Genomic DNA, 27,451 nt, shown 5'->3' with positions numbered 1-27,451 from the left:
GATGGGTCCCCCGACAGGTTGTCCCAGTGGCACTGGTTGAAGGGCGGGTCAAATGCAGATGACACATTTCCTTACTGGGACAATAAAGGCTGATCTAAACATGTCCATTGACTTTCTTTTAAAAACTACTTTCCTGAAAAGCGTCTCCTCTTACAGAGACATTACCCTGTAACAAGCAGCAGATTGTATTTTTATTTTTGAAAAGTGTCTTAGAACCCTTAAGAGTCTTATCCTTTTTCCAATGAATCCCATCAAAGTACAGGGATGAGTGTGGGGATAGGGGGTAAGTGAAAACAGGACTTTTCTGAGCACTCGAGCTTCAGTTGCTGGACAACAAAGCATTACTCTAACATGCTGATGATGAGGAAACATCATTGTGACAATAATAGGTCCTCTTTAACCATCCATTTATCTACATTGTATTTGCATCAGACCAGATGAAGAGTATCAGTCCAGAAAAGTGGGTGAGAATCGACTTTGCCAGAGTTACAATTAATCTGAATTCATATTTAGTCATTCCAATGGCTAAGTAACTCACATTATTGAACTGTCAGACAATACTTTGCAAGTTTTCTAAGTTGAGGTGGAAATAAATGGGCAGGGGATGTGTGAAGGGGAGGAGAGCTGCTGCTGCTGCTGCTGCTGCTGCTTCATCCTCCCTGTGCTGCAGTGTGTTTGTGAGTGCAGAGAGAGCTTCTGCTGCTGCTGTATGACAGGTTTTTATGATTTTAAAATGTTGACTTAATTTGATGTGTTTTATATCATGATAATTTACACCGAATAATCTTCTTTTTTGACCTTCTGAACATAAATTTAACGAGTGCATATTTGTCTTAACTGCATTCTAGTTCAGTTAGAAGTCCAACCTGTCGTAGGCACTTTAACGCAGCATATTTCCATTGTTATTGTAAACAGACCCACAAGACCCCCTAAACCTGCTCTGTACGGAGACATGGGCTGGGAAACATGTGAAGTCAGACATTTCTGCGATATGATGCGCTTAGGGAATACGTTAATTAAGAAAAACCTGACCAAACATATTCAATTGGAGTTTGTCACATAAAACCACCTGATCTCCTGTTTATCTATATATTGGACAAATAAGGAAACAATACTGTCCCCTGTACCATGAGATACAAGGTAAATTGTTTTTTGATTTATCCCCGTTTGCCGTTTGTCAGATGCAGACAAACTGTTATATCTGTTTAAATGGGTTTTACTTTAGTTTTGTGTTAGAGGCCTGGAAACATCGTAATATGACATTATATATTTGATGCTTTTTGCTTGTTTTGTGTGTCTGATGAGCCCGTGTGCATGTGTGGTGCATGTAAATAAACTAAACTAAACCATTAATTTTATGACCTACTGTTCAAGATGATCTGGATGTTTTAGAGTTTTCTTTATAAGCTTCATTGTTGTACTTAATCGTTATCGCTGAGGTTATATTGTTGATCTGGTGTCACAGCAAATAAAAAAATTAAGAAGACCAAGACTTAACAATTCAACAAAGTGAAAAGAGACATTTTGCTCATTCTTACCAATGTTATTCTTTGAAACCTTTTGTGGATTTTGTGCTATAGAGTGATATAGACAACTAAACAACTCTTCTAATCGTTGTTTGATGGTTTTCACACTCACTTTCCTCTAGAATTAGCCCAGGTCAGTCCTGTTCACCTTACATAAGCTCAATAGCGCCCCTCTGTGGCTAGATAAGGTTAATACAGTGAAACAGTTTTGTCTAACATACTTTTTAATAAGGGAGTGTCTGCAGAGCCGCGACGCGCGGCCGAAAAGGCCATGTTATTTTTGTGCCGGCCGCGCGCCGCGGCTCCTGAAACTGTGCCGCTATTTGACCGCGTTTTAGCGCCGTTTTAGTAGCTACTAAAACGGCGCTAAAACGCGTCTTAATACATAAACACAAAACTTCATTGACAAAAAATTGGATGAAAATGATGTAAGTTAAAAATTTGCAATATCCTTCAATGTATTCCATCTTTCTTGTCATTCAAAACCAAGAAAAAATATGTAGGTTAAGACACAATATCTTTTACATTACATTTTTAAATAGGCTATATATATATATGAATAACTTATAATATATTATTCATTCATTTTATAATTATTTCATATTTTTTACCCAATTCTCAAAAATGTTCTGTTTTTAATTGTACTGTCTGATTTTCTGCTACTGATTTTCCCGTTACTGTTTCTTTTTACTTAAAAATATGATTAGACTGAATGATCACATGACTATTTGCTTTAGTGCTTGTTATACACGTCCCTGTGTCCACCACCACTCCCACAGTGACTCAAACATACACACACATCTGGACTAGTGGGAAAAGCTTAAGGTTTGTGTGAATGTTCTAGTTTACTCTGCTTCTTATATTTAGATTTTTGTATAAATATGTATTCGATTTGTAATGTTTTTTTTATTAATATTTTTTGACAAGCTAAACAAAAATATAAAATAAAAGCAGTAAAGACCCGCCTGACAGCTTGGTCGCGAGTTCGACTCCCGGGTCAGACCGGGCCCTTCGGTGTGGAGTTCTTCCCTGTGTCTGGGTGAGTTTCCTCCCCCATCAACCCAAAAGGCAAGCTAGGTCTAATCATCCAGTGATGAAATGTGTCTTAGAACCCTTAAGAGTCTTATCCTTTTCCCATTAATCACAACAAAGTACAGGGATGAGTGTGGATCCCCACACTCATCCCTGTACTTTAGGGGATAGGTGAAAACAGGACTTTTCTGAGCACTCAAGCTTCAGTTGCTGGACAATAAAGCATTACTCTAACATGCTGATGATGAGGAAACATCGCTGTGACAATAATAGGTTCTCTTTAACCATCCATTTATCTACATTGTATTTACATCAGACCAGATGAAGAGTATCAGTCCAGAAAAGTGGGTGAGAATCGACTTTGCCAGAGTTACAATTAATCTGAATTCATATTTAGTCATTCCAATGGCTAAGTAACTCACATTATTGAACTGTCAGACAATACTTTGCAAGTTTTCTAAGTTGAGGTGGAAATAAATGGGCAGGGGATGTGTGAAGGGGAGGAGAGCTGCTGCTGCTGCTGCTGCTGCTTCATCCTCCCTGTGCTGCAGTGTGTTTGTGAGTGCAGAGAGAGCTTCTGCCTCTGCTTCTGCCTCTGCTTCTGCTGCTGCTGCTGCTGCTGCTGCTGGAGGAGGAGGATGCGAGCGGACCGACCAACCAGAGCGGTCCCTCCTCTTCATTCACTCCCAGACAGCAGCGCGCAGACCGCAACAAGCAGCAGCATCACTCTCCTCTCCTCTGTTTCTTTTGGATCGCTCCCGGGTCCGTCTTCACCTCATCCACTCACTCACAGCGGCTCCCGGGTCCCTCTTCTTCTTCTCTTATCGCTCCCATCTTTGCTCCGGGAGGATTCGGTACGGCGGACGCGTAAAGCTCCGGTGAGTGCGGATCCTTTTTTTGACGCTTGTTTATTCCCCGCCGATGCACACACTTTGGGATCGACAGAAGATGAGCTGAACCTCACCGGGAGAAGAGATGTAGTCTGCAGGAGCCAGCAGGAGCACTTCATCTTCATGTGTTTGTTCTGTCAGAGCGGGGCGTTGAGTGCGTCTAGTCTAGAATAACACAAAAGGCACAAGCGCGGTGCCAGTTTGGAGACTGGGCGCAGCGTTTTCTTGGATAAAGTAGCCTAGAATAGCTCTCCTAATGTCATTTACTTGAAACCAGAGTCAATTAAGTCGTTTTAGAGCAGTACAAAATAAAACAGCCTTGCTCTGTCTACTTTGTTCATGCAAGATGTTAAAAAACCCATTGTGTTTTTGTGTTATAGTCATACCATGTTTTTTTCATTGGCATAACGCAATGGCAAAATCAGGCCACTTCACAAGCCATATCTGTTCATTTTGACAGCTAATTTACACACACAGACTCTCCTTCTCTAATTAAACCTATATAACCTATACTATGCACGATAATGAAGGCTACATGTGCAAAAGGAATGAAGAGAACACCACTAAAACGCCATATCCAGCTGTTATGCATTATTTATAAAGTTACCCCTGCAGCACCTCCCACCAGCCCCACTGTCAGCTCTTTCTCTCCTCTCAGTTTTCTGCCAACCTTAGTCTAAGCCAGAGTAAACACAGAGGTTGCTGCGAAATGTTCAAGTTTATTACATTGTCTGGGCTCAAGGAACAAAGATCAGGAGGTTAGAAAACATCCCATCTTCCTCCCGGGCGCCCGACGGTGAAGAATTTTCATCTTATTGATTTTTTGGATTGTTTGCATTCTTTCATGGGGTCCCGGGGATTCCAGAGCCAAATGTCAATAATGTGTTTTATTTTCCATGCTCGCCGACTTTACTTCAAGACATTAGAACAGAATAGTTAATGTAAAAAAAACATGGAATTACTTGAAGCGTTGCAGTGACACGAGGCTTAGAAGATCATCAGATGACGTGATTATCCCCCCGATATAAGCGTATTACATGAGGTCACACAGTCTTTTCATGTTACATAATGGAGATTCTCACATGATATCTTAAACGGTTGTCGGGTTAAAGCCTCCGTCCATGCAAATGAACGGTATAAGAAGTCGTTTCCACTGGTCTCTTTGGTGAAATCCTGCTATAAGACACACTTCTTCACCCCGGACGACATTGCTTCAACTTTTATACCTACTTATGGACGATATTAAAAAACAAATACAGAAATATGCAGAATTCAAACACTTAAACGAGTCATAGAAGGTACTAATTCACCCTCTACAGCTCAAATTGTATCAACCACAAATAAATCATACAAATGAAAATTGAGCCCCCAAAAATATTGTTCCAACACTCATTAATTCGAAAATAAGATGTTTATTGTGAGAAATACGCATGTTTTTCAGGGTCTTGGTTTTTTCCAGCAGTAAAATGGCTAAGTTTGATGCCATGTTAGAGCTGTGAAATTCGTCCAAATTTTAATCAAGATCGAGTCATTTAATTGTTAATGGTCAGCTTGGGTCGTTCGAGAGGTTTACAGTCAGTAAAAAGCTTGTTGTTTGGAGCAGATTTATGACTATTTTTGCGTTAAACTGTAATGATTAAAAGTTTGCCTTGTCAATGTTCAAGAAAATGTTTTTAATATGGCATCATAAAATGAAAACGTCATCATAAGATAATATAAGATAACCTTTATTTGTCCCACAATGGGGAAATTCCGGTGAACACAGATTAGGTACAGAAACAGATTAGGCACAGAAGTGGAATAATAAAAAACAGACAACTTAGAAAAAAAACTCTTATATACTCACTTATTTACATATATATTTTTAGCATATCCCAGACATTCCAGACCAAGCAATAACATCTCCATCGACCCCTACGTAGTGCACCTTTAAGTTTGTTGATCCAACTCTTCATAAAACGATAAAGTTCAACATTTGGGGAATTCATGTTTGGATATTTCAACAGTGAATCTTGGTCCCAGCCCGAATCAACTTCTAGAACGAACATAAAACATAAAAACCCACAAATGTTTGACCTTCTCACTGTTTGTTTGGGGTTTTTAGCTGCACAAACCTTCATAAAAGTCCTTGAAACTGACAGCAATCACGTCTTTGGGGTTGAATAATGGCGCCGCTTTCTGAGACTATTCGGAACACAGGATTTCCACTTTTGTTTATTTATATTGACTGAGAAGACGTTAAACTTTTTTTGTTTCACATTGACAGGCCCAGTAATTAGAGATATGAACCATAAACCAGGTCAACAAATCCGCAATCCGACAGTTAAACGGCAAATTCCACCCTGGGCCTCCTACCTGCACCAGCTCGGTTTTAAACAGTTCTTGGATTTTGTGTGATGTCCTGACGCACGTTTTGTCTCCTCTTTCCCCAGCAGCTCCTGCAGTGGGAGCAGATGTTTTGAGCAGCGCAGCCGTTCACAGTTTCTATCCGCTAAAAGCTCCTCCCTCACCAGAAGGCGCCGGGATCGCGGATTACCACCGGATTTAACACGTACTATGGACACGTTCATTCAAGCATTTGGCCGTGGTGAATTTGTCCATCTGAGTGCTGCTGTCATGGAAGAGGAGGAGGAGCCAACCGAGGAATTCAATTGACCTGACACGCCCCCTTTCCACCTACTATAGATTGTGGATTACGGCCCAACGCACAAAAATAAGGATGCAGTTTCCATGGATACAAATTCGCCCTAGGAAAACGATGAAAGGAAGAGTACTGCATCAGAAATGTAGTTTTGTGTAATGCATAGCATACTTATTATATACATACCTACAACTGGATATTTTTCTACAACGCCTATATTATGTGACAAGCTTTATCTAATGTAACTCTTAGTATACAATTTAACTTCATGATTCACAGTCAGATCAGATATTTCTTCCAAAATTCTTACTCTTCAATTATAGAGGCATTTTTAATCACGTTTAATCCGAATGACCTCGATTCCATCCATGAACGATCTCATCTCATTTACTCGACAATCAAAATCATCCCTGAACACCACTTTGACGCAAAGCAAATATGAGATATTTTGAACAATTTACAGTTTAAGGCATTTTTGATCAAGTCAGTTACAAAATGGCCGGACAAGAAAGTCCCTTGTACCACCACGGCTTCGATCTCAGCAGTAACTTCACTGACCTCCGTCCGCTGGGCACCGGAGTCACTGGCCTGGTCCTGTCCGCGCACGACCAGCGAAGCGGGCAGAAGGTGGCCATAAAGAGGCTGCTGATGCGGGACGCGGTGTCGGTGAAACACGCCCTGAGGGAGGTGAAGATAACCAGGAGGCTGCGCCATGAGAACGTGGTGAGGGTGCACGAGGTCCTGGCACCGCACGGACGCCCGCTGCCCCAGGACCCCGGGCAGCTCAGCGCGCTCTACATCATCCAGGAGTGCATGGAGACCGACCTGGCCCGGCTGCTGGAGCAGGGGCCCTTACCCACAGGTGAGCAGGAGAAATACACCATTACATCGGCAAAGTTAGAGAATGCATTGGGTTACTGTTTTATGCTGGAGGATACACTACTTTTGTGTTTCCATAGAGATGTTTCCCACAGTATACATATGCAAAGTATACGTGCAACTATTAATCATGTTCTTTTTCATCTGTTATTGTTTTAAACTGCATCTCAAGATGAAATATCTGTTCTTGGTCCTGGATTTCATCAAATAAATTTCCCCCAAAAAAATGCGACTAATATATGTTTTTTTCCTCTGTATTATGCATTTTTTGGCTGGTGTGACTACACTCCGATGCGACTTATAGTCCGGAAAATACAGTGAATGCTTGATATACAGTATGTAATACCGTGGAACACTCCAGACAAAGCAATAATGTCTCTAGCACCTATAAGTCTAAATTTGGATTAAATAAAAAAATGTATTGCATCTGTACGTAGCGTTTGTTATTTTATTATTTCATTTGAGAGGTAAGAGCCATCCACAACGTCTGAATGTTACTTTACAGACAATGCAGGAACAGTTTCATGTATTTCACTGTAAATTCAACCGTTCGTGATTTTGCTCATTTCAACATAGCACAAGAGCACATTTAGCAGCTTTTTATACACAATCAGTGAATCCGTTGTGTCTGGTTGTTGCAAAACGGTTGAGATCACACCGTTGAAGTCAAGATGAATTCACGGCAGAGCTATATTTGTCTATTTTAAGTTGTGTTGCCCGCAGTGTAAAACGTCCACAGCTTTCTTTTGGGATCATCTTGTCGTAACTGGTGATTGTTTGGGTCGCCCAGGTCACGCCACCCTGCTGTTCTACCAGCTGCTGAGGGGCCTGAAGTTCATCCACTCCGCCAACGTCCTTCACCGAGACCTGAAGCCCGCCAACATCTTCCTCAACACCGACCAACTGCTGCTCAAGATTGGAGACTTCGGCCTGGCCAGGATCGTGGACCCTCACTACTCCCACAAGGTAAATCAAGTTAAACGAGTGCGGACGGAGGGGAAGTCCGGGCAGGGGGATCTCAGTGAGACGACGGAGGGATTTTATATTTGGGGAAATACAAGTAACGCTTTGCTCTTCTTATTCGTTTGTTTGACACAAAATAAGGAAAATGTCACGGGAAATGTCATGATGGTACGATTATTCAACCAAACATGACCAAACATGTGAAATCATTCATTTTCTAAAATCATCATTCCTCTAGTGTGACAGGCTTTGTTAAATCAAATATTCTGAATGATAAAGTGAAGTTACGATGCATACACGGGCAAATAAAAACGCTCTTTTGGCCACATGTTTAGCCTTTAGCCCAACCCTTTTTTTTAAGAACATAACTTGAAATGAAATGGCTTAATTTTGCTTCTGACATTATTGTAGTTCAAAACCTGAACTACAACAACAAAAGTAAAGCATGAATAAAACATAGGGTTAACTAAATAAGATGAAAATAGGCTTATACTAAATACTTCTTGAAATCCCCACACACTAGAGGTGGTATCGAATTAAGGTAATATGGATAATATTTTAAAGATTGACACAATTTTTAAATGTTTAAATGCTACAGAAATGATTAAAGATGAAAGTGACAAAGGTTATGTTGTAAACTTTCAAATATAAAGGTATCGGTGATATTTCAGCACTTTTGTTACATTTTACAAACATTTCACATTTGTCTGACAATCAAACCTCAACCAATACTTTTCAAGGAATGATTTAATGCTTTTCTGTTGGATTTACATAACATCATCATATATATACAAAGATATTCCTTTTTGTCAATATTGCCCACCCCCACTACACAATAACTGGCTTATTTCAGCTTCAAAATTCAACAAAGACAAAGCGACACATTTTGGCCTTTACATTTGCACAGTTGATGTTCGAGATACATTCGGGACGTGAAATGAGATACACAGTCCCTCAGTAATTGGTTAAAGCTTCTCGTGAACAATAAATAAATAAACTGGCCTGCATCGTGAGCGTTCTTCTTACTATGTATCGTGGTAGATGAACATGGCTGACTCCTGTAACTGTAACTGTAGCATGATGACGGGCCTCTCAGATTACACCTGCACACGGCTGATGTTTCTGACCTGAGCCTTTCACAATGATCCCCTGAACATGTGACCCCGACCCTCGTCCGGCCCGGTGTCATGTGTCCCCTGTTCCGTAGGCTCTTGTTGATTCATGAGATGGTTTACTTTCCGTGTGCTGTGTCAGGGCTGTACGCAATTTAAAGCTGCTACCGATCGTTCACAGAATTCTTAGACTGCAGTTGCTATGGTTCTGTCATGGTTTGGACTCAGTTTTGTGATGCTTCAGGTTCTTTTCTCCTGGTTTAATCCAAATGTTGGACCATTTTTAGTTTAGTCCTTCTGTTGAATTCCTATTTTGGGTCTAAACTTCGGTGCTGGAGATGTTTACGTCTCGTCCAGGTTCACACCGCATCAAAACTGGGACTAAACTAGTTCTAAACCTGGAAATAAACTAGACAGGACTAGAACATGACCAAACCAAATCTACAAATTTACAACGAAAGTCCTGACCCAGACGGTTATGGTTGTAGTTTAGTCCATCTTTAGGTCAGAACTAGTTTAGTTTAGTCACGGTTCAGTCCCAGTTTACCAGTTCAGGCCCTCGATCGGGTTCAGGTTTTGTCCCTGTTCAGGTTCTGGTTCCAGTCCAGATCTTGGTGTGGTCCATGTTTAAGTCCTGTTCAGTTAGTCCCAGTTCAGGTTCTTTTTTTTGTACAAGTTTAGATCTGGGTTTAAAGGCTATTTTAGATTATAATTTGACTATTTTTTTGTTTGTCAAATGGCAATGATTATTATAAGTCTACGTTTCCTGATATATATATATATATATATATATATATATATATATATATATATATATATATATATATATATATATATTAATAAAATAGAACATTGTGATCTTTATATGGCCCGGCCCTAGTCCTGACTCAGACCTGGTCTACGTCTGGTTTACGCCTGGATTACTCCTGGTTTACGTCTAGTTTATGCCTGGTTTACGCCTGGTTTATGCCTGGTTTACTCCTGGTTTACGTCTAGTTTACGCCTGGTTTACGCCTGGTTTATGCCTGGTTTCCTCCTGGTTTCCTCCTGGTTTACGCCTGGTTTACCTCTGGTTTACGCCTAGTTTAGGCCTAATTTATGCCTGGTTTACGCCTAGTTTACCTCTGGTTTACGCCTGGTTTACGTCTAGGGTACGTCTGGTTTACGCCTAGTTTATGCCTGGTTTACGCCTGGTTTACGCCTGGTTCACGCCTGGTTTACGCCTGGTTTACACCTGGTTTACACCTGGTTTACACCTGGTTTACACCTGGTTTATGCCTGGTTTACACCTGGTTTACACCTGGTTTATGCCTGGTTTACACCTGGTTTACACCTGGTTTACGCCTGGTTTACGCCTGGTTTACTTCTTACAGTCAGTAATTAGACCTTTCATTGCTCTTGCGTGTTGGTCCGCGCGCTGCAGAATCAGTGCGTTACGAGCCGGTCTGAGAGCAGGCGCGCTTGTGTGAAGGAGCTCAGGTGAAAGACGATCTGTGCTCAGACTGAGATCAGCTGGACACAGAGACACGGGAGACGCAGCAGGCGTCCAGGACAAATCAGGAAGAAGGTGAAAATATTGCAGCAGGAAACACGCAGCGAGGAGGTGAGAGGAGGATACAGGGGACATGGAAAGTGCTGAGTAAGCGAAACAAGAGGAAATATAAAGAAGTGATGAATATAACGTCAAAAAGAAATGCTTATTATGAGTGTTGGTTCAAAATGCTGTAAGGAAAAGATGTAGCAAGTCATTTGAACTTTAGAAAAACAAATTAAAAACACAGAAGAGCACTTTCTGGATGCAGGATAAAGATGCATAGATAAAACAACTGTTTTCTGATGAGAGAGCTTAAAAAGTAAGGTTAATATGTGCGGCTAAAACGATGAATCAACTAATCGTTAACTCTCTGTATGTTAATTAATAAATATTCACTATCTAGAAGCCTTTTGTCACCATATTTTAACCTTTATTTGGTTGATAATGCAATTTAAAAGACTCAATGTACATAATAAATAATTGTTTGACTATTAAGTACTAAAATGATTGCTAGTTGAGAGTGTTAATAAATGTTCAAAACTAGCAGCATTGTTTATGTATTTATTTTTATTATTATAATTTTCTTAAAGGTGCACTATGTTCTAAATATGTGGTGCACCTTTAAGCAAAGATTGAAAGATAAATGTTAACACAAGAATGCTAATACATTTCCTGCTGTGGAGCTCAGGGTCTTTAGACTTTATTCATTTTAATTAAATACGTGCCCTGTGGGTGTGGGTGTTTTTCGAGATGGGCCTTTTGCAGGTTTAGAACTTGTTTATACTCAGTTCTGACATGATTTTGTCCAGATTTAGGCCTATTTTCACCACGCTTCAGACAAAATGTTTATATGGCAGACTTTCCGGGTGAAACAAATACCTTACAATTTGGTACTTGGTGTGAAAAGTTAAAAGGGAACAGTGTTTTTTTGTAATACCATTTCACTTTACTCATTATGACTTCATTATGAGTTCTGTATAACTCTCTCAAACAACTTGCTCGACTTGCTTTGTTGTGTATGTTCATTTAGTGCAATTGTTTTTACACATAAGGAAAGCTTCTAGTTGTGAAAAACAGAGAGCTCAAACAGAGGTAAAAAGCCCTGACGCAAGCTCGAAAAGTGATCAATATGGACTTTGTGAAGCTGTTCGTGCTGTATCGAGCCGGCACGTCACATTAACAGAAGCTTGTCACCTCTAAAGCCACTTTAGTTTCATTGCTCCGATGTATGGAAATTGTGCTTGGGGGTTTAAGGGCGTTGCACGTGTGTGGGTGTTCGATTCCAGCCTTTGACTATTTGACTAATGTCTGTTCCCTCTCTGTCCCCATTGTGCCCCGATATTGTGGGACTGAACATCATAAAGTGCTACTTTTTTGTTTTGTTGTGTTTTTTAGTAACATGGCTCACTCCAGACTCAGATGTGTTCCACTCTGAATGGAGTTCAGCACATCGCTCTTTCTCGCTGAAAGCGTTTTGCTCATGATTGATTCAGCTCATGATTGGTCGTGGCATCACAACAGAGGAAATATAACTTAATCTAACTAGTCGAATGCAGAAAAGAACAAACATCATTCCCTCCACAAATGCAAGTAGTAAGATGCAATATTCCACTTTTTCATGTGGCTCTCTTATGTACTGACTTACTAGTGTCAGTATAAACTGCGTCTGCAGTATATACTACTGCGTCTGCAGTATATACTACTATACTACTGCGTCTGCAGTATATACTACTGCGTCTGCAGTATATACTACTATACTACTGCGTCTGCAGTATATACTACTATACTACTGCGTCTGCAGTATATACTACTGCGTCTGCAGTATATACTACTATACTACTGCGTCTGCAGTATATACTACTATACTACTGCGTCTGCAGTATATACTACTGCTTCTGCTCCCAGAGGGTCACATTTGTATCTCCCTAATTATTGTTCCCTGAGAAATTTGTATTCAATTTGAATTTGAATTTGAGCGTTAACTTTTGACTGAAATTATTATTTTTTGTCCACATTTTCTCAAAGATTCAGTTTTAGTTCAAAGTGCATATGACAAGTTTGTAATTAGTTTGGAGTTTTACTCGTTAATTTCCAACAAAGAAAAACTTTTTTTTGGTGCTAAATCTTAAATATAACTAAGCTAGCTTCATACGTTAGTGAAATAAGTATAATCTGACCTGTCATGCACTTTACACCATGTATTAAATCTTCCTCCTTCATTGACATTTTTTAAAATTTAAATGATATATTGCCCCATGGAATGTTTGTTCACTTAGCCTTGATTTTTAGTTAGTTTATTAGTCAACGGAAATAGCAAATACAATATAGTACGACACTAGGACTGGAATTATGACCTAATAAAAAATGTCTTTCAATATTAATTTCTTTAACATAAACAATACAGACTTTCAATCAGTTCCATTTGACCTGAAAATAGTACAAAACATTTTTGATACTTTACTACATTTTCTACTGATACTTTACTACGTTTTCTACTGATACTTTACTACATTTTCTACTGATACTTTACTACATTTTCTACTGATACTTTACTACGTGTTCTACTGATACTTTACTACGTTTTCTACTGATACTTTACTACGTTTTCTACTGATACTTTACTACGTTTTCTACTAATACTTTACTACATTTTCTACTGATACTTTACTACATTTTCTACTGATACTTTACTACATTTTCTACTGATACTTTACTACATTTTCTACTGATACTTTACTACATTTTCTACTGATACTTTACTACGTTTTCTACTGATACTTTACTACGTTTTCTACTGATACTTTACTACGTTTTCTACTGATACTTTACTACGTTTTCTACTGATACTTTACTACGTTTTCTACTGATACTTTACTACATTTTCTACTGATACTTTACAACATTTTCTACTGATACTTCACTACGTTTTCTGCTGATACTTTACTACGTTTTCTACTGATACTTTACAACATTTTCCACTGATACTTCACTACGTTTTCTGCTGATACTTTACTACGTTTTCTACTGATACTTTACTACATTTTCTACTGATACTTTACTACATTTTCACTTTACTACATTTTCTACTGATACTTTACTACATTTTCTCCTGATACTTTACTACATTTTCTCCTGATACTTCACTACGTTTTCCTCTGCAAAATGTTCACGCTGACGAAAGTCCTTCAGTTGAATATTATGTGTAGTAGCTGCTGCTGCTGGTTTACTGTGAGATTGTGGCTCATTATAACACACTGCTGACTCCAGAGCAGATGTCAGCACTCACCAGACTATTTCTCTTTTAATAATGAACCACCTGAGCAAGGCTTTTTATGGAGAGGGACAAAAGGCGGCCGGAGATTTAAATGATGTACATTGTTGTTGTTTTTATATCACAAGAAAGTCAGAGCGTCTGTACACAAATCATTGTTTCTAACTTTGAACTATATTTAAAGGCTCTGGACATATTTCATTGATAGAAAGTGCAATATAAATATAAAGGATGGTATGTCAAAATATATTTATTACAATTTTATCTTGGTTCAGGTTTAAAATTGTGCATAACTGACAAACTCCAAATGTGTTTATGAGACAGAGTTACGTTTTTCTGGGCATTGTATTATGAATGTGATGAATGTCTGTGAAAAGACTAATGTAAATAACGTTGACTTACTTACTACTTCTCACTGTGAGTTGCTTTTCAAATGGCAAACACTTTATTTTGACAATGTCGAATGATTTCTCCAACAACGTTCATTTTGTCTTCTTTGATACAGTTTAAAAAGCTTCAGGAGGAGGTTTTATGAGACGTAATTGCCTTGTTGCCGTGTCTCGACTGCTAACGTCTTCTAAACTGTCACCGGCCTTGTTGTTATCCTTCAGACAGATTTTGCAATTTTCCAGACAGTTACTTTTACACGAGCAGCAGTTCCACCAAATACTTCTTTACTTTCAGTTGAGTAGTTTCTTGGATCACTTTTACTTGAGTAATAATATTTTTGAAGTAACAGTACTCTTACTTGTGCACACATTTCGGTTACTCTACCACCTCTGACACAATGACGCATGCTCGGATGGAAGTGGGCGTCCGAGGCTGCGCAGAGTGAGTGAAGGGGGTGAAAATAAACAGTGGAAAAAGGAGAAGAGAGAGCGAGAGTAAACAGGTGAGAGGAGCTGAACTCAGATGGTGCCATGGGACAAGCAGAGGAGAGAACGGTTCTGTAGGCACCGGTGACGTCAGAGCAAACCCCAGACTCAGAAGAGAGAGAGAGAGGGAGGGAAGGAGGGGTGAAAGAGAGAGGGAGAGGGAAGGAGGGGTGAAAGAGAGAGGGAGGGAGGTGGAGACAGGGGTGGAAGAGAGAGAAAGAGGAAGAGAAAGAGAGAGGGGTGAAAGAGAGAGAGAGAGACAGGGGTGGGTGAGAGAGAGGAGGGGAGAGAGAGGTGGAGAGAGAGAGAGAGAGAGAGAGAGAGAGGAGGAGGAGGTAGATGTGAGCAGAAAAGGGAGAGTGTGACATTAGGGAAACGGATGAAAGACAAATCTGTGAATGTGCGAAAAAGTGGGTTCAGTCAAAAGATCTCTGTTGTCGGGGAGAATACTTTGAAGATGTATTTTTATTTAGTCACACAATCCTGAATACTTTTATTAGAATATATGTTATGCATATTCTGGTACTTGGTCCCATCAGGGTTCGTGTTGTCAGAAGAAGTATCGATACAAAAACAGAACTTTGATCTTTAATGAGATTTATCTGCTTTTTTAATTGTTATTGAATTGGAGGTTTTGTGAGTACTGTATTCTGAATACTTGGAATACATTCACACTGAGTTGTATTACAGTATAATGTAAAAAGGATTAAAATAGAGTTTTGTTTTAGTTTTATTGTCTTTTATACATGACTTTATAAAGATAAGAGAGCCTTTATTACAAATTAGAAAAAATAACTGATTCAATGCATTTCAAAGTCTAAATTTCATGATCTAACATCTTAGTTTATTCCTCTGATTTTAGGAGAGCAAATACTACCAATATAAATATTTGTACCAGAATACAATGACTGAAAATGTGTTTTCTGATCACGGGTTTTCTGTCAAAGTGAATTAACAGTTATTAACCTTAAAACTAAAAAAATGAAATTTGTGGATTAAAAAATTAAAGTTACAGCACAGTTAAAATATACTTCATTTACTTGTCAATGCAAAGATTAATAAAAAACTAAACTACGACTAAAAAATTGCATTTATTTCTAAAAACAACAACCTTGCTAAACACATTTTACATTAGTCTTTAAATAGAAATGATGCGTTACACGTTTTACACCTCCGACCGCGTCTGACAACATCACGGGCGGAGGCGGTCAGAGGATGTTCGTCTGGACGTCTCTTTCTGTCGCCATCATCTCACTGTAAACAGACGGGATCTTGGGAGTTTCAGTCCAATATTTCCGAGCGACAGGACAGTCCCAAAACACATGATAGTCTCCAGAAGTCAGCATTTCCTTGTGAACACAACGTTTTTTCAGTAAAATTCCCTCCAGACATGTGACTTTATGCTGCTGGGATGCACTGTACACACATGTTCCCACTCTTTGTCTGTCAAAACAAGGCAACCTTCTCTTTCCCATTTGTTTTTAATATATTTAGTAGATTAGATTATTAGAGCATTGATATCATTTAGATATTATTCCCCTTGAAAGTTCTGATATATTCGCCTCAGAGGGTTACAATGTTCATCACTGTAAATATCGATAAAAGTCCTGTTCATCATTTTAAGTTTTAAAACATCAAATGCCCAAACGAAGATACTCAAGAGCAGGTAATAATATTTAAGTTTTTTATATTTTCTCAACAAAATCATAGCTGGGGATTAACCATCAGATAAGATAAGATAACTTTTATTTGTCCCACAATGGGGAAATTCCATTGTTGCAACACAGATTAGGTACAGAAAGTATAATAATTAAAAAAACAGATGACTTATAAAAAAAACTCTTATAACTCTTCGTGAGAGGTCGTGAGAGGTCGTGAGAGGTCGTGAGAGGTCGTGAGAGGTTGTGAGAAGTCGTGAGAGGTCGTGAGAGGTCGTGAGAGGTCGTGAGAGGTTGTGAGAAGTCGTGAGAGGTCGTGAGAGGTCGTGAGAGGTCGTGAGAGGTCGTGAGAGGTCGTGAGAGGTCGTGAGAGGTCGTGAGAGGTCGTGAGAGGTTGTGAGAAGTCGTGAGAGGTCGTGAGAGGTCGTGAGAGGTCGTGAGAGGTCGCGAGAGGTCGTGAGAGGTCGTGAGAAGTCGTGAGAGGTCGTGAGAGGTCGTGAGAGGTCGTGAGAGGTCGTGAGAGGTTGTGAGAAGTCGTGAGAGGTCGTGAGAGGTCGTGAGAGGTCGTGAGAGGTTGCGAGAGGTCGTGAGAGGTCGTGAGAAGTCGTGAGAGGTCGTGAGAGGTCGTGAGAGGTCGTGAGAGGTTGCGAGATGTCGTGAGAGGTCGTAAGAGGTCGTGAGAGGTCGTGAGAGTTCGTGAGAGGTCGTGAGAAGTCGTGAGAGGTCATGAGAGGTCGTGGAGGTAGCGTGGGCGCTCTCTGAGTCATGGCTTCTGCTCAGCCCAACACAATTCACACTTTTCTCACTCTCATTTCTCATTTCCAGACTGAACTCAGCAGGGATCCTCACCTACGTCACCCGCACCACGGGAACTCTACGGGGCTTTTTCTTTCTCATGTTCGGGGTTATTAATAATACTGAGAAATACAATGTACTTGCGACAGGTTTGAACTAAAAATCTGTTTCCATGGGCAGCAGATGTGACATACGTAACGCGATATATTCTATAAACAAGGGCCAAAGCTCCAGTCTGTATGACAACATCGTTATTTTGTTCAATTAATGAGACAAAAATGTATTTGCATTTTGGATGAAGGGATTTATTTGAAGAACTCTACTTATTTTCCTTTTTCTACTTCAATACTTACAAAAACATACACTTGACTGGTGTAAAGCTATCGCAAATATTCATAATCATAGTGACAGGGACCAATCTTCATATCCATTTTTAATCGAGATCTCATGAAAGATAATATCTTTCATGAGATCTCGATTAAAAATTGATTATAATTATAATTATACATATTTATTTGCCATATCTCTCAGCTCAAGGTGAACTTGTGTTTCACGTATTGATTGAGCTGAATCAGATATAATACAGCTTTAGTAAATCCAAACTATTATTCATCTGAACTTTCATAACCAAATGCTTCTCAGGCTTTAGTAATCACTGATGTCATTCTTTGTGTCTCGGTGTCACTTGTGTAAAGACAGAACACAGAGTAAACACTGTGAGGGCGGAGCTCATGAGACAATCATGTTGTGAGACGCTTCAGCATCAAAGACTCAAACAGGCTCTTTTCCTCCTCCTGCTGCACTGGGCATCCACAGGTCGACTCTCATCCGACACTGGCTCAGGTACAGAATGTTCAATTGATGAAAATTAAACATTCTCCTTCATGCTCTGATCTTGTTTTAGTCGCTTTTTATGAACGCCTCTGCTCTGACTGACACAGGGACTCTTTATATTCTAAATGAACTGGAGGATAGGCCAGTTTAAGTGCTATAAGATAAGATAACCTTTATTTGTCCCACAATGGGGAAATTCCAATGTTGCAATACAATTTAGGTACAGAAACAGATTAGGCACAGAAGTATAATAATTTAAAAAACAGATAAAAACTCTTGTTAAAGAAAATCATCATCATACAATTTACACATGCAGTAAATACAAAGAGTACATTCAAATCAATGGATACATACTACATACATTTACACATAAATCAGACATATGCAACGCTAAAAAGACGAGTTTTTTTTAGTTCAGACTTCAAAACGCAGATCTTCCTGAGTTCCACATCTTGGAAAAAGAAAAAGAGGTTTCACCGTGTTTGGTTTGAACTTCAGACACCACTAAAAGAGCAGCACCGGCTGATCTCAGGGGCCCACGGGGCTCGTCGGGAGTCGGCAGGTCGGCCAGACGCTTTGCACTTCTAGCATTTGGCGATTTGTGGAGCAATGAGAGACATTACTGACCTTCTTGGCGTTGTGCTTTCCAGGGCTATCTCTCAGAAGGCCTGGTCACTAAGTGGTACTGCTCCCCTCGACTCCTCCTGTCGCCCAACAACTACACCAAGGCCATCGACATGTGGGCGGCCGGCTGTATTCTGGCAGAGATGCTCACCGGAAACATGCTCTTCGCAGGTGAAAGAACACTACATTTACCATACATTTGACTTTTTAAATGAACGTTAAGACACATCCGGAGGGTCAGAGCTTTTAGAAGTTTACTGCTGCTCATGGCGGCGCAAATAATAGAATTTGAATCGAGATTGAGATTGAGTTATCTTTAATCATCAATAATCAGCTTGGATTGGTGAAAAGCGTGTGTTCCAAGTCTTTCCATTCGGGAAGCAAACACTGCAGCAACATTATATTCCTTTTTAAACTGTAACTCTCAAATCAAACACTAGAAAACATGTTAGAGTCGAGTAGAAAGCACAATGTATCATGAGACGCTTTTTTCCCAAAGAGGTTTTTTTTGTAGTTTTTCCTGGCCGAGAAGGAGAGTCTAAGGACAGAGGACCCTGGGACATCGTCCCTCGCCACCACAGACATTGTCTGACTCCATCGCCACCACAGACATTGTCTGACTCCATCGCCACCACAGACATTGTTGATTCATTTCTCCCTGTGGCCCTCAGAGGCAACTGTTGTTGTGATTTTGGGCCTTACAAAAATAAATTGATTTGATTTGATTTGACAATGTAAAGATTTCTGTAAAAAAAAGTTTGAAGCAGGTTTAGATCCAAAGACTCCATTTTCCAAGTCTGAAACATTTCTGATCAGATGATAAAAAGTAAACAATGAAAATGAGCTTATTTATATATTTGTAGCATAAACGCCACTCTCAAACCAACAGAAACAGTGTGATGTTCCTTTAGCTCTCTAACTCTCACACACACGTCTAAAAGTGATTTACCAGGCTGCGTCTCAATGATGGTGAGATACCTTTAAAAATCTGAGGATTGTTCTAAGTTTTGTTCACAAAATTAGATTCTAAAAAATATTATTTTGCCACCGAAGTGAATAGTTTTGCGAAGTGTGCAGTAGATTGGCCAGCTTTATGAAAAGTTTCATGAAATGTGTCAAAGCAAAGTGAAAACAAAAAACTGTAAATTCAATACATTTTGGGTATAATCAGGGAATTATTATGAATCATCATGAAATTCATTTAATTTGTAAGGCATTAGTCGACTATAGAGATTCCTGGTCAACTAAAGACATACCTTATGCATTGAGGATCAAGTGTGGCTGGTCAAAACGCTCCATCAGTTATTTTACATCATCATATCTTAATAACAACATACTTTTCTGAAGCTATTGTGAATAAAAATAGAAAAAATAATAAAATAATAAATTCTGTTTATTTAACTATACTGACAGAGAAGATTTCCAACTTACTGCCAATTTATGTTTCATGTGGAAACAGAAACAACAGATCTGCAATCCGACTTTTAAACAGTAAATTCCCTTAAAAAAATCTGTTTTGTGAGGCTCAGTCCATTGCATATGAGAACTTTGTGTCCTTAAAACCCATTAGCTGATTGGACAGCATTACTTTCTGAACATGAAAATGCAACTTTGCGTTTAGTATTCATGACACAAACCCCAAAGGCCAAGGGGAATCTTATTTAAAAGCAGGTACGGGTGAAAAACAGCCTGTGAGGTCGTCCGTAACACCGGCCGACGCGCATTTTCTCACTATGTTTCTTTGTGAGGGCATTGAGTTTTGTTTTTTTGTGTGCCTGAGTGGAATATAAATGCTGACAGAGTTTAAGGGCGTCTCAAGCTGGGAAACGTCTGACAGGCTGAACCGACCCTCAGCTCCCTCTGCACCACCACGGCCGCAGTATTTGACAAGCACAAGATTATATTAGACGAGTATATGCACGGCACATTAGGAGATCGAATTGTGACGCACTTATTAGCTGAAATGACTTGAATGACTGACATTTTACTTCAGTAGATTATCACCAGGATGAGGCACGTTCTTATGCCATATGAGCTTGTGAAATAAACACAGGGTTGTGCACAAGGCAGTTAACACGGGAGAGTTAGACTTTATGAGAACTTAAAAAATAAAAATAAATCTTAAAATGTAAACTGTAAATTGGAAGGATTGCACGACTTCATATCTCGTCTCATTTTGTGGAAATTGTGTCACATCGAATATTTTTCTTCCTTTTTAATGCTGTGTAAAATGTGGAATATTGAATACTATTTGTAATCTATTTCTACAAATCTCATACTTTTCTAATTTAATATTATTTTTTTATGTCAACTTTTTTTGTTTGTTTTTGAATCCCTGTATTACATTGTTTTTGACAGACCAGACATGCTTCCACACATTAAAAACACTCCATTAGTTCCCCCTGGTGGTGTGTTTATGTACTACAAGCACAATTCACGTCAGAGGCTCTTAGCGTCAATATTGAATTTACTCTAACAATATTTGCCAAAAGAACCTGAAGGAAGAGGAATACTGCAAGAATAAATTAGGTTTGTTTTGACAAGGATTGATTGTTTCAGAGTTGTTTCGCAAGATTTGTGCATTTTTATTTACCAAGCTCGTACTTAGTTAATGGTAGCTATGCCCTGTTTTGTTTTTTAATGGACCTTGCACATTCATCATCTTTTCAACCACAGGCGTATTTATTCATCGTTTATGTTGCACCTTATTACCCGAGCAGATTCCTTGTTCGTGAATTCCGTTCACTGACAATGGCAATAAAACATCTTCTGATTTGGATTCAACAAGACAAGTTTTATCCCATTTTATGAAACATTTCAGGGCAACGCAACATGAAGAAAAGAAGGTTTGGAACCCTCCACCTACATAGTGCTTTTTTAAGATAATATTTCATTTTGTTTGGTTTCCATCTTGCCCAGTCCTGGAGCTCTGACACAACCTTTCCTTGATACTGTATTCCAAGTCTTCTTCACTCTCCTCTTCTTCTCCTCCTCAGGGGTTCATGAGCTGGAGCAGATGCAGCTGATCCTGAACACCGTGCCCGTGCTCAGGGAGGAGGACAGACGAGAGCTGCTGCAGGTGTGGAACTGTGACTCATGTTTACCCTCTGTGAGAAAAGCAAACACCACAAATATGTCACCGGACTCGTGCTGGTAACCGCAGAGACGCACTGCTGTAGACTGAGGTGTAGTGAAGAGCTTAGGATAAAGATAACGACTTCTAATTCACAGGGCCAGCGACAAAAAACGACCCAAAACATGCACAGAAGGTAAAAACATCATGATGCAGAGAATACATTAACTCCGAGTGGACAAGAAAGTGTATTATAATGGTAAACTGCAAAACAAGCATGATATTATATTGTTGTTGCTGTCCTATTGTGTAAACGGACAAAATGAATTTACAATGGTGTGATCGCGAGACATGAACACAATTCTTCCCCTTCTCCCGTCACTTTGTGTTGTAGGTGATGCCGTCTTACGTCAGCGATGGGTGGAGAGTAAAGAGGCCCTTCGCAGAGCTGCTGTCGGACGTGGATGCTCAAGGTGAGTGACAGACTCTTCACTGCCGTCAAGAGTCCTCGTGGTTGGAGTGAAAGGCAAATGCTATCAATCCACTCACTCACTGCACTCACGTCCTACAATCCCTGCAAGGCTGAAGTAGAGACAGTGTTTGTTGTTTGCTGCATCATGGTGGGAGAATGAGCACTTTTTAGTCTGAATATTCTTATCCTTATAATGTATAATAAGTCATGTTAAAACCATTTTATTGACCGATGATTGTTTCATTGTTTGATTTTCTAACTTTCTGCTGGACAAATCATTTTGGAATTGAAAGTTTACAGTGCAGAGCGGAGATCACACTTGCACAAACATTCACTTTAAAATGTAGACTAAACCTGGACCGACCAAGGCTAGACCAGGACCTAAACTGGTATTAAACTGGGCTCAAACCAGGACTAGAACAGACCCCCACAAAGGCTACATCAGATTAAACTGGGCCCGGTAGTGTCAACTCACCCCGTGGAACCTGCTCACCTATTGCAAACATGTAAATTGACCATTTGGTTTTCTCTCTAGCTGTGGACTTCCTGGGTCGTATCCTGACCTTTAACCCCATGGACCGTCTGACGGCGGAGGCGGCGCTGTCCCACCCGTTTCTGTTCCCGTACGCCTGCCCCGAGGACGAGCCCGTGTCCTCTCAGCCCTTCAGGATCGAGGACGAGCTGGAGGACAACCTGCTGAGCGAGGCCTGTCTGAGCCACAGCACCAGCACCACACACTGGGACAGGTCTGTGCCCCCCGAGCTCCTTCTCTCCCTCCCTAAACCTGGGATTAATAATTCAGCAGTGATGATGCAATCAGGCCATCAGGTCTGGAGGCCTTGAGTCGGTCAGTGCTCGCACATTAGTCTTGTTCTCAGGTCTCTGCACTGGCCTCAGGCTCAGAAAACAGACTTTAAAGCAGCTCTTCTCCCTGGCCTGGCACCAAAGGACATCTTCAGAATCAGAATTGCTTTTATTCTTCTCACCGCACATGTAGCAGACCAAAAAAACAACTAAAATTAACAATTAGTATCACAGTGAGAAAAAAAAAATGGTACCGTCAAAACATGTTAACATATGATAATTTTACATATGTATCTTATTAAATGTTTGTGACATATGAGCTATCTGGGAGTATGAGGACCTCAGAGGCCCCGGGACTGGCCTCCAGCTGGTGCCAGACTCAGAACTAAACATGGGCCGATTTTTGGAATGAATCAATTCTATGTTTACCAGAAGTTCAATTCAATTAAATTCAATGTATTTTTGTAATGCCCAAAATCACCACAGCGGTCGTCTCGGAGGGCGACAGTGAAAAACAGATTAAACAATGTTCATAGGGACTTGGCAATGTCCCAAGATCCCGTGTCCTTAGACAAATGTCCCAAGCTCCCCTGTCCTTAGACCCTCCTTCAAGGCCAGGAAAAACTACAAAACCTCTTTGAGAAAAAGTAGAAGCCTGGAGAAGTTCCACAGTGAAGGAGAGATCTGACTCCCTCAGAGAACCAGTTCTTCCAGGCAGATGAAGAACCGTTCATATGGAGAAGAGACTGCTTCTCCAGGGACTCAAAGTGTTTGAAAATATTTGTAATTGGGAGGACTCCTGTGTCTTATCAGTGCAGTTTGAGTTAAATGCAGGATCTGTTCATTGAGAAATGTGTGTGTGTGTGTGTGTGTGTGTGTGTGTGTGTGTGTGTGTGCGTGCGTGCGTGCTTGCGTGCGTGCTTGCGTGCGTGTGTGTGTGTGTGTGTGTGTGTGTGTGTGCGTGCGTGCTTGCGTGCGTGCTTGCGTGCGTGCGTGTGTGTGTGTGTGTGTGTGTGTGCGTGCGTGCGTGCTTGCGTGCGTGTGTGTGTGTGTGCGTGTGTGTGTAGGTTTGGGAACAGCCTCTCCACAGACCCGTGTTGGCAGCACTCTGGCGGGAGGTGCCGCTGTATGCCCCCCAGCATGATGACCTCCGACCTGGGTGACACCACAGAGGACGAGGAGGTGCAGAAAGACCCACGCGCCAGCTCTGCTACTCTGTTAGAGGAGGCTCAGGTGCTTGACCGTTTTTTTACAATTGCATTTGATGATTGCCTAAAGCCCGGGACACATTACAGGCTCATTAGCCCGATTTAGGCCTCGATCTGCTTGGATACTTGTGATTTTCAAGCCGCTGCTCCTTTATGTGTGGACTCTGAGCGGCTCTGTGATATCGTAACCATAAAACATCTGCACCACTGCAAAAAAAAAAGGACAAGACTTTATTATGTACTTGAAGTTACACTGTAAACATTCTCATCCATGTCCTTTTTTCCAGCTAAATAAGGAGGGTTAGCGCTATCAATCCAGGTAGAGAAGGCAAGAGTTACATATATCTTGCAGTCCAAAGCATTTTTCTAACAAACATTACATGCAATAATAAGTACAATGCTCTGAAAACTTAAGAGTCTCAAAGCAAGTTTCTTTAATCCAGACAAGAAAGCGCTAACAACAATTTCAAAAGATGTTTTCTTCCGGGTTTGCCCAAAATGCACCACGGGGAGAGTGGAGATATCTTTTATTTATATTGTATAAATCAATAATCTAAGTGCGGCGGATCCGTAAACCAAGTAATAAAATAACTAAGGCCTTAATATAAAAAAAAACTTGACAAAACAGTTAAGTGAAAATAGATTATGGCTCTTCTCTTAGCCTACAATGCAAGTCCACCAGCCTGCTATGCTGGGGATCCAAGCTTTAAGTAGCAGGCTGAACCAATCAGGCAGGCTCTGCAAATGACTGCCACCACAACGCAGGTTCAGCTCACCTGAAACCAAAGAAAAACCTAAACATTTCAGAAGGAGAGGAATGACCACCTTCCTCTCCATCCAAACACAAACACCCATAAATATAATAAATAATAAACAAACTAGAGCATGACATTACTTCATGACAACCAGGTTCGATGTCTTTGCGCAACTTTTAGCTTGTAGAGAGCGGCCTCTTTTCAGCAGTCTTTGCGCCCTGGAACCGTAAGTATTAAAATCTTGTGTGATTCTCTTCATGTCTGTGTTCTGTACTCTTTGTCTCGCGTTTAGAAATAAATAAATAAATCACTGAAAACTCTCAAATCCGTTTCCTTTGTACCCAGGTGGACCCACGCAAATACTCGCACAGCAGCTCGGCCGAACGCTTCCTGGAGCACTCGCACTCGTCCCTGGAGCGGGCCTTCGTTTCCGGCGAGCTGGACTGCGGCCGCTCCTGTGACTACAAAGTGGGCTCTCCCTCTTACCTGGACAAAATCGCCTGGCGGGAGGGCAAACCGCAGCACTACTCTGAACCCAAACTCATCCTGGATCTGTCCCACTGGAAACGCAACACCGCCATGCACGGCGGCAGCAGCCTGAGCATCCCAGTGGGACCGGTCGGAGGCAGCGTGGAGGACGTGGAGATGGAAACCGATGAAAAGACGGAGGAGGAGCAGGAAAGCGGGGATTTGTTCCAGGAGATCTCCCGCTGGGTTGAGAGTACGCAGTCACGCCTTCGCTCGCCCTCTCCGAACTCGCCCTTGTTAGAACCGCAGTCTCCCAGTTGCTTCACCTCCTCTCCACCTTTACCCCTTTCTCCGACGGACCAGCAAGCGCCAGTCTTCTGCTACACGCGAGTCCTCCGACCGCCTCTGCCGGACTTCGACGAGCGCTCGCCGAGTCCGATCCCCCCCGATGCGTCCCCCTTCACCTCGCTCCCGTCCCTCGTCCCCTCGTCCCCCACGTGCATCATCCTCCCGCGCTCGCCCGCCTCGCCCGCCTCACGCCCCACCTCGCCGCGCCTCTTCCCGCTCCGGAAATCGTCCCAGAACTCGTCCGCCTCTTCCTCCTGCGTGTCTCAAAACGACGGATCCTTGGAGTCGCTGCCCGTTAAGCAGAAAGAGCACTTGTTCAACCTGGACGCGTTTATCTCCAAAGCGCTGAAGCTGTGCCGACACGCCAAGGACAAGACGGAGGGGAGGAAAGCGAAGGATGCAGGGTGGAGGGAGGACGCCATACAGATGGGAATCAACCAAAAAGTGCCAAGGCTTCCAGAGCATAGGACTCCACCACCGCCCACTCCGCACTCTTAGTTTGCATCTAGATTTGTGAACAACATATCTTAAAGAATGAATAATATCATTAGCTTAAATGACTTGAAATCAGATCATATTGATTCAGTTCGGAAGTTCAGATTAATTACATTTTGGATTTAGATTTGTTAGGATGAGGTAGCTCAACCTTTTTGGTACATTATGTTTTTTGCAACCAAAAAGTAGATCCATTTTTTATTTTATTTTGCTTTATAACGCTGCCTCAGGACCAAAAAAGCATAAAAACCTGGTACCAAACTTTTTTCAATACCACAGATAATTGTTCTGTGTGCTGTATGTCTGGTTTTATTGACTTTTGAAATAAACTATCCCTGCCCCAGCGAAATATGATTATAAATGCATTAAACCCATAGCTATACTATGTAGATGTTGGAATTTCCTATTTTAAAGTCAAAAAATGAAATTCAAAAGATCTACAATGCTCCGAATTGCTGCTGATTCAAGATTATTAAGTCCAATTTACATTAAGTGTAAATCAAACCTCTTGCGCAAATCAACACATTTTTAAACATCATATTCAAATTTTGTTTTCACTGTTGGAAGAAATTGTTCAACATACAGTTTTTTTTTTCTCCAAATGTTTTAACAAATCTTGACACAGATTTGCACATTTTTGTTGTCGAGTGTTGACTGAAATCCATTTTAGAGCTTTTGTTTCACAACGCTTATATTAATAAGATCAGAAAACACTGAAGCGGCCACACACTTTCACTTTTATATTCTATTATACTATTTCCTCGCTCAACAAAACGTCTCACTGGGTGCAACAGCTGTCAAACCAACTGCTTTGAAATAAAACAAGTCTTCCAAAGGTGCACATGTATTCACTTTTATATCTTCTTAACAAAATTGCCACATCACGATGCATTGTAAAGTTGTATAAAATGTTAATTCATCCACATATTACAGATAACCAGTGATGTGTAGTTTTCCTGTGTTTTATAAATACTCTAGTATGGTTTTAATTGATTTGGAGTTGTTTTTATATGCACAGTTACAATATGTATAATACACTATTGCTTTAACTAATTCTGTACATTTAGCACTATATTACACACAATAGTTGATTTCGCACCATTTACTTTGAGTCGTAGCGTAACGTCTGAATGCGTTAAACTGTCAGCACTGATGAGACACGCGCACTGAATACATGATACACAAATGAAGTGG

General features: G+C 40.7%; 1 protein-coding gene across 2 annotated transcripts; it reads left to right on the top strand.

Annotated features, from left to right (window-relative positions):
* Nucleotides 1–6,554: 6,554 nt before the first annotated feature.
* On the top strand, nt 6,555–26,279 carry mapk4 (mitogen-activated protein kinase 4). 2 transcript variants are annotated; one of them, XM_072432400.1, is made up of 8 exons: nt 6,555–6,951; nt 7,759–7,934; nt 18,661–18,805; nt 21,631–21,713; nt 22,102–22,180; nt 22,715–22,925; nt 24,051–24,216; nt 25,292–26,279. In XM_072432400.1, exons 1-8 carry the CDS (start codon nt 6,585–6,587, stop codon nt 26,258–26,260), a joined length of 2,196 nt encoding a protein of 731 aa, XP_072288501.1. In that variant the 5' UTR covers nt 6,555–6,584; the 3' UTR covers nt 26,261–26,279. The 2 variants fall into 2 exon arrangements, with proteins under 2 accessions (XP_072288501.1, XP_072288502.1); XM_072432401.1 differs by lacking the exon at nt 24,051–24,216 and having other exon boundaries at nt 25,292–25,757.
* Nucleotides 26,280–27,451: the final 1,172 nt, after the last annotated feature.

This window comes from Eucyclogobius newberryi, unplaced genomic scaffold (genome assembly GCF_026437365.1).
Source record: "Eucyclogobius newberryi isolate DKJ021-1_F unplaced genomic scaffold, fEucNew1.0.hap1 SCAF_6, whole genome shotgun sequence".
Taxonomy (NCBI): domain Eukaryota; kingdom Metazoa; phylum Chordata; class Actinopteri; order Gobiiformes; family Gobiidae; genus Eucyclogobius; species Eucyclogobius newberryi.
This window is presented reverse-complemented; position numbering and strand designations above follow the sequence as displayed.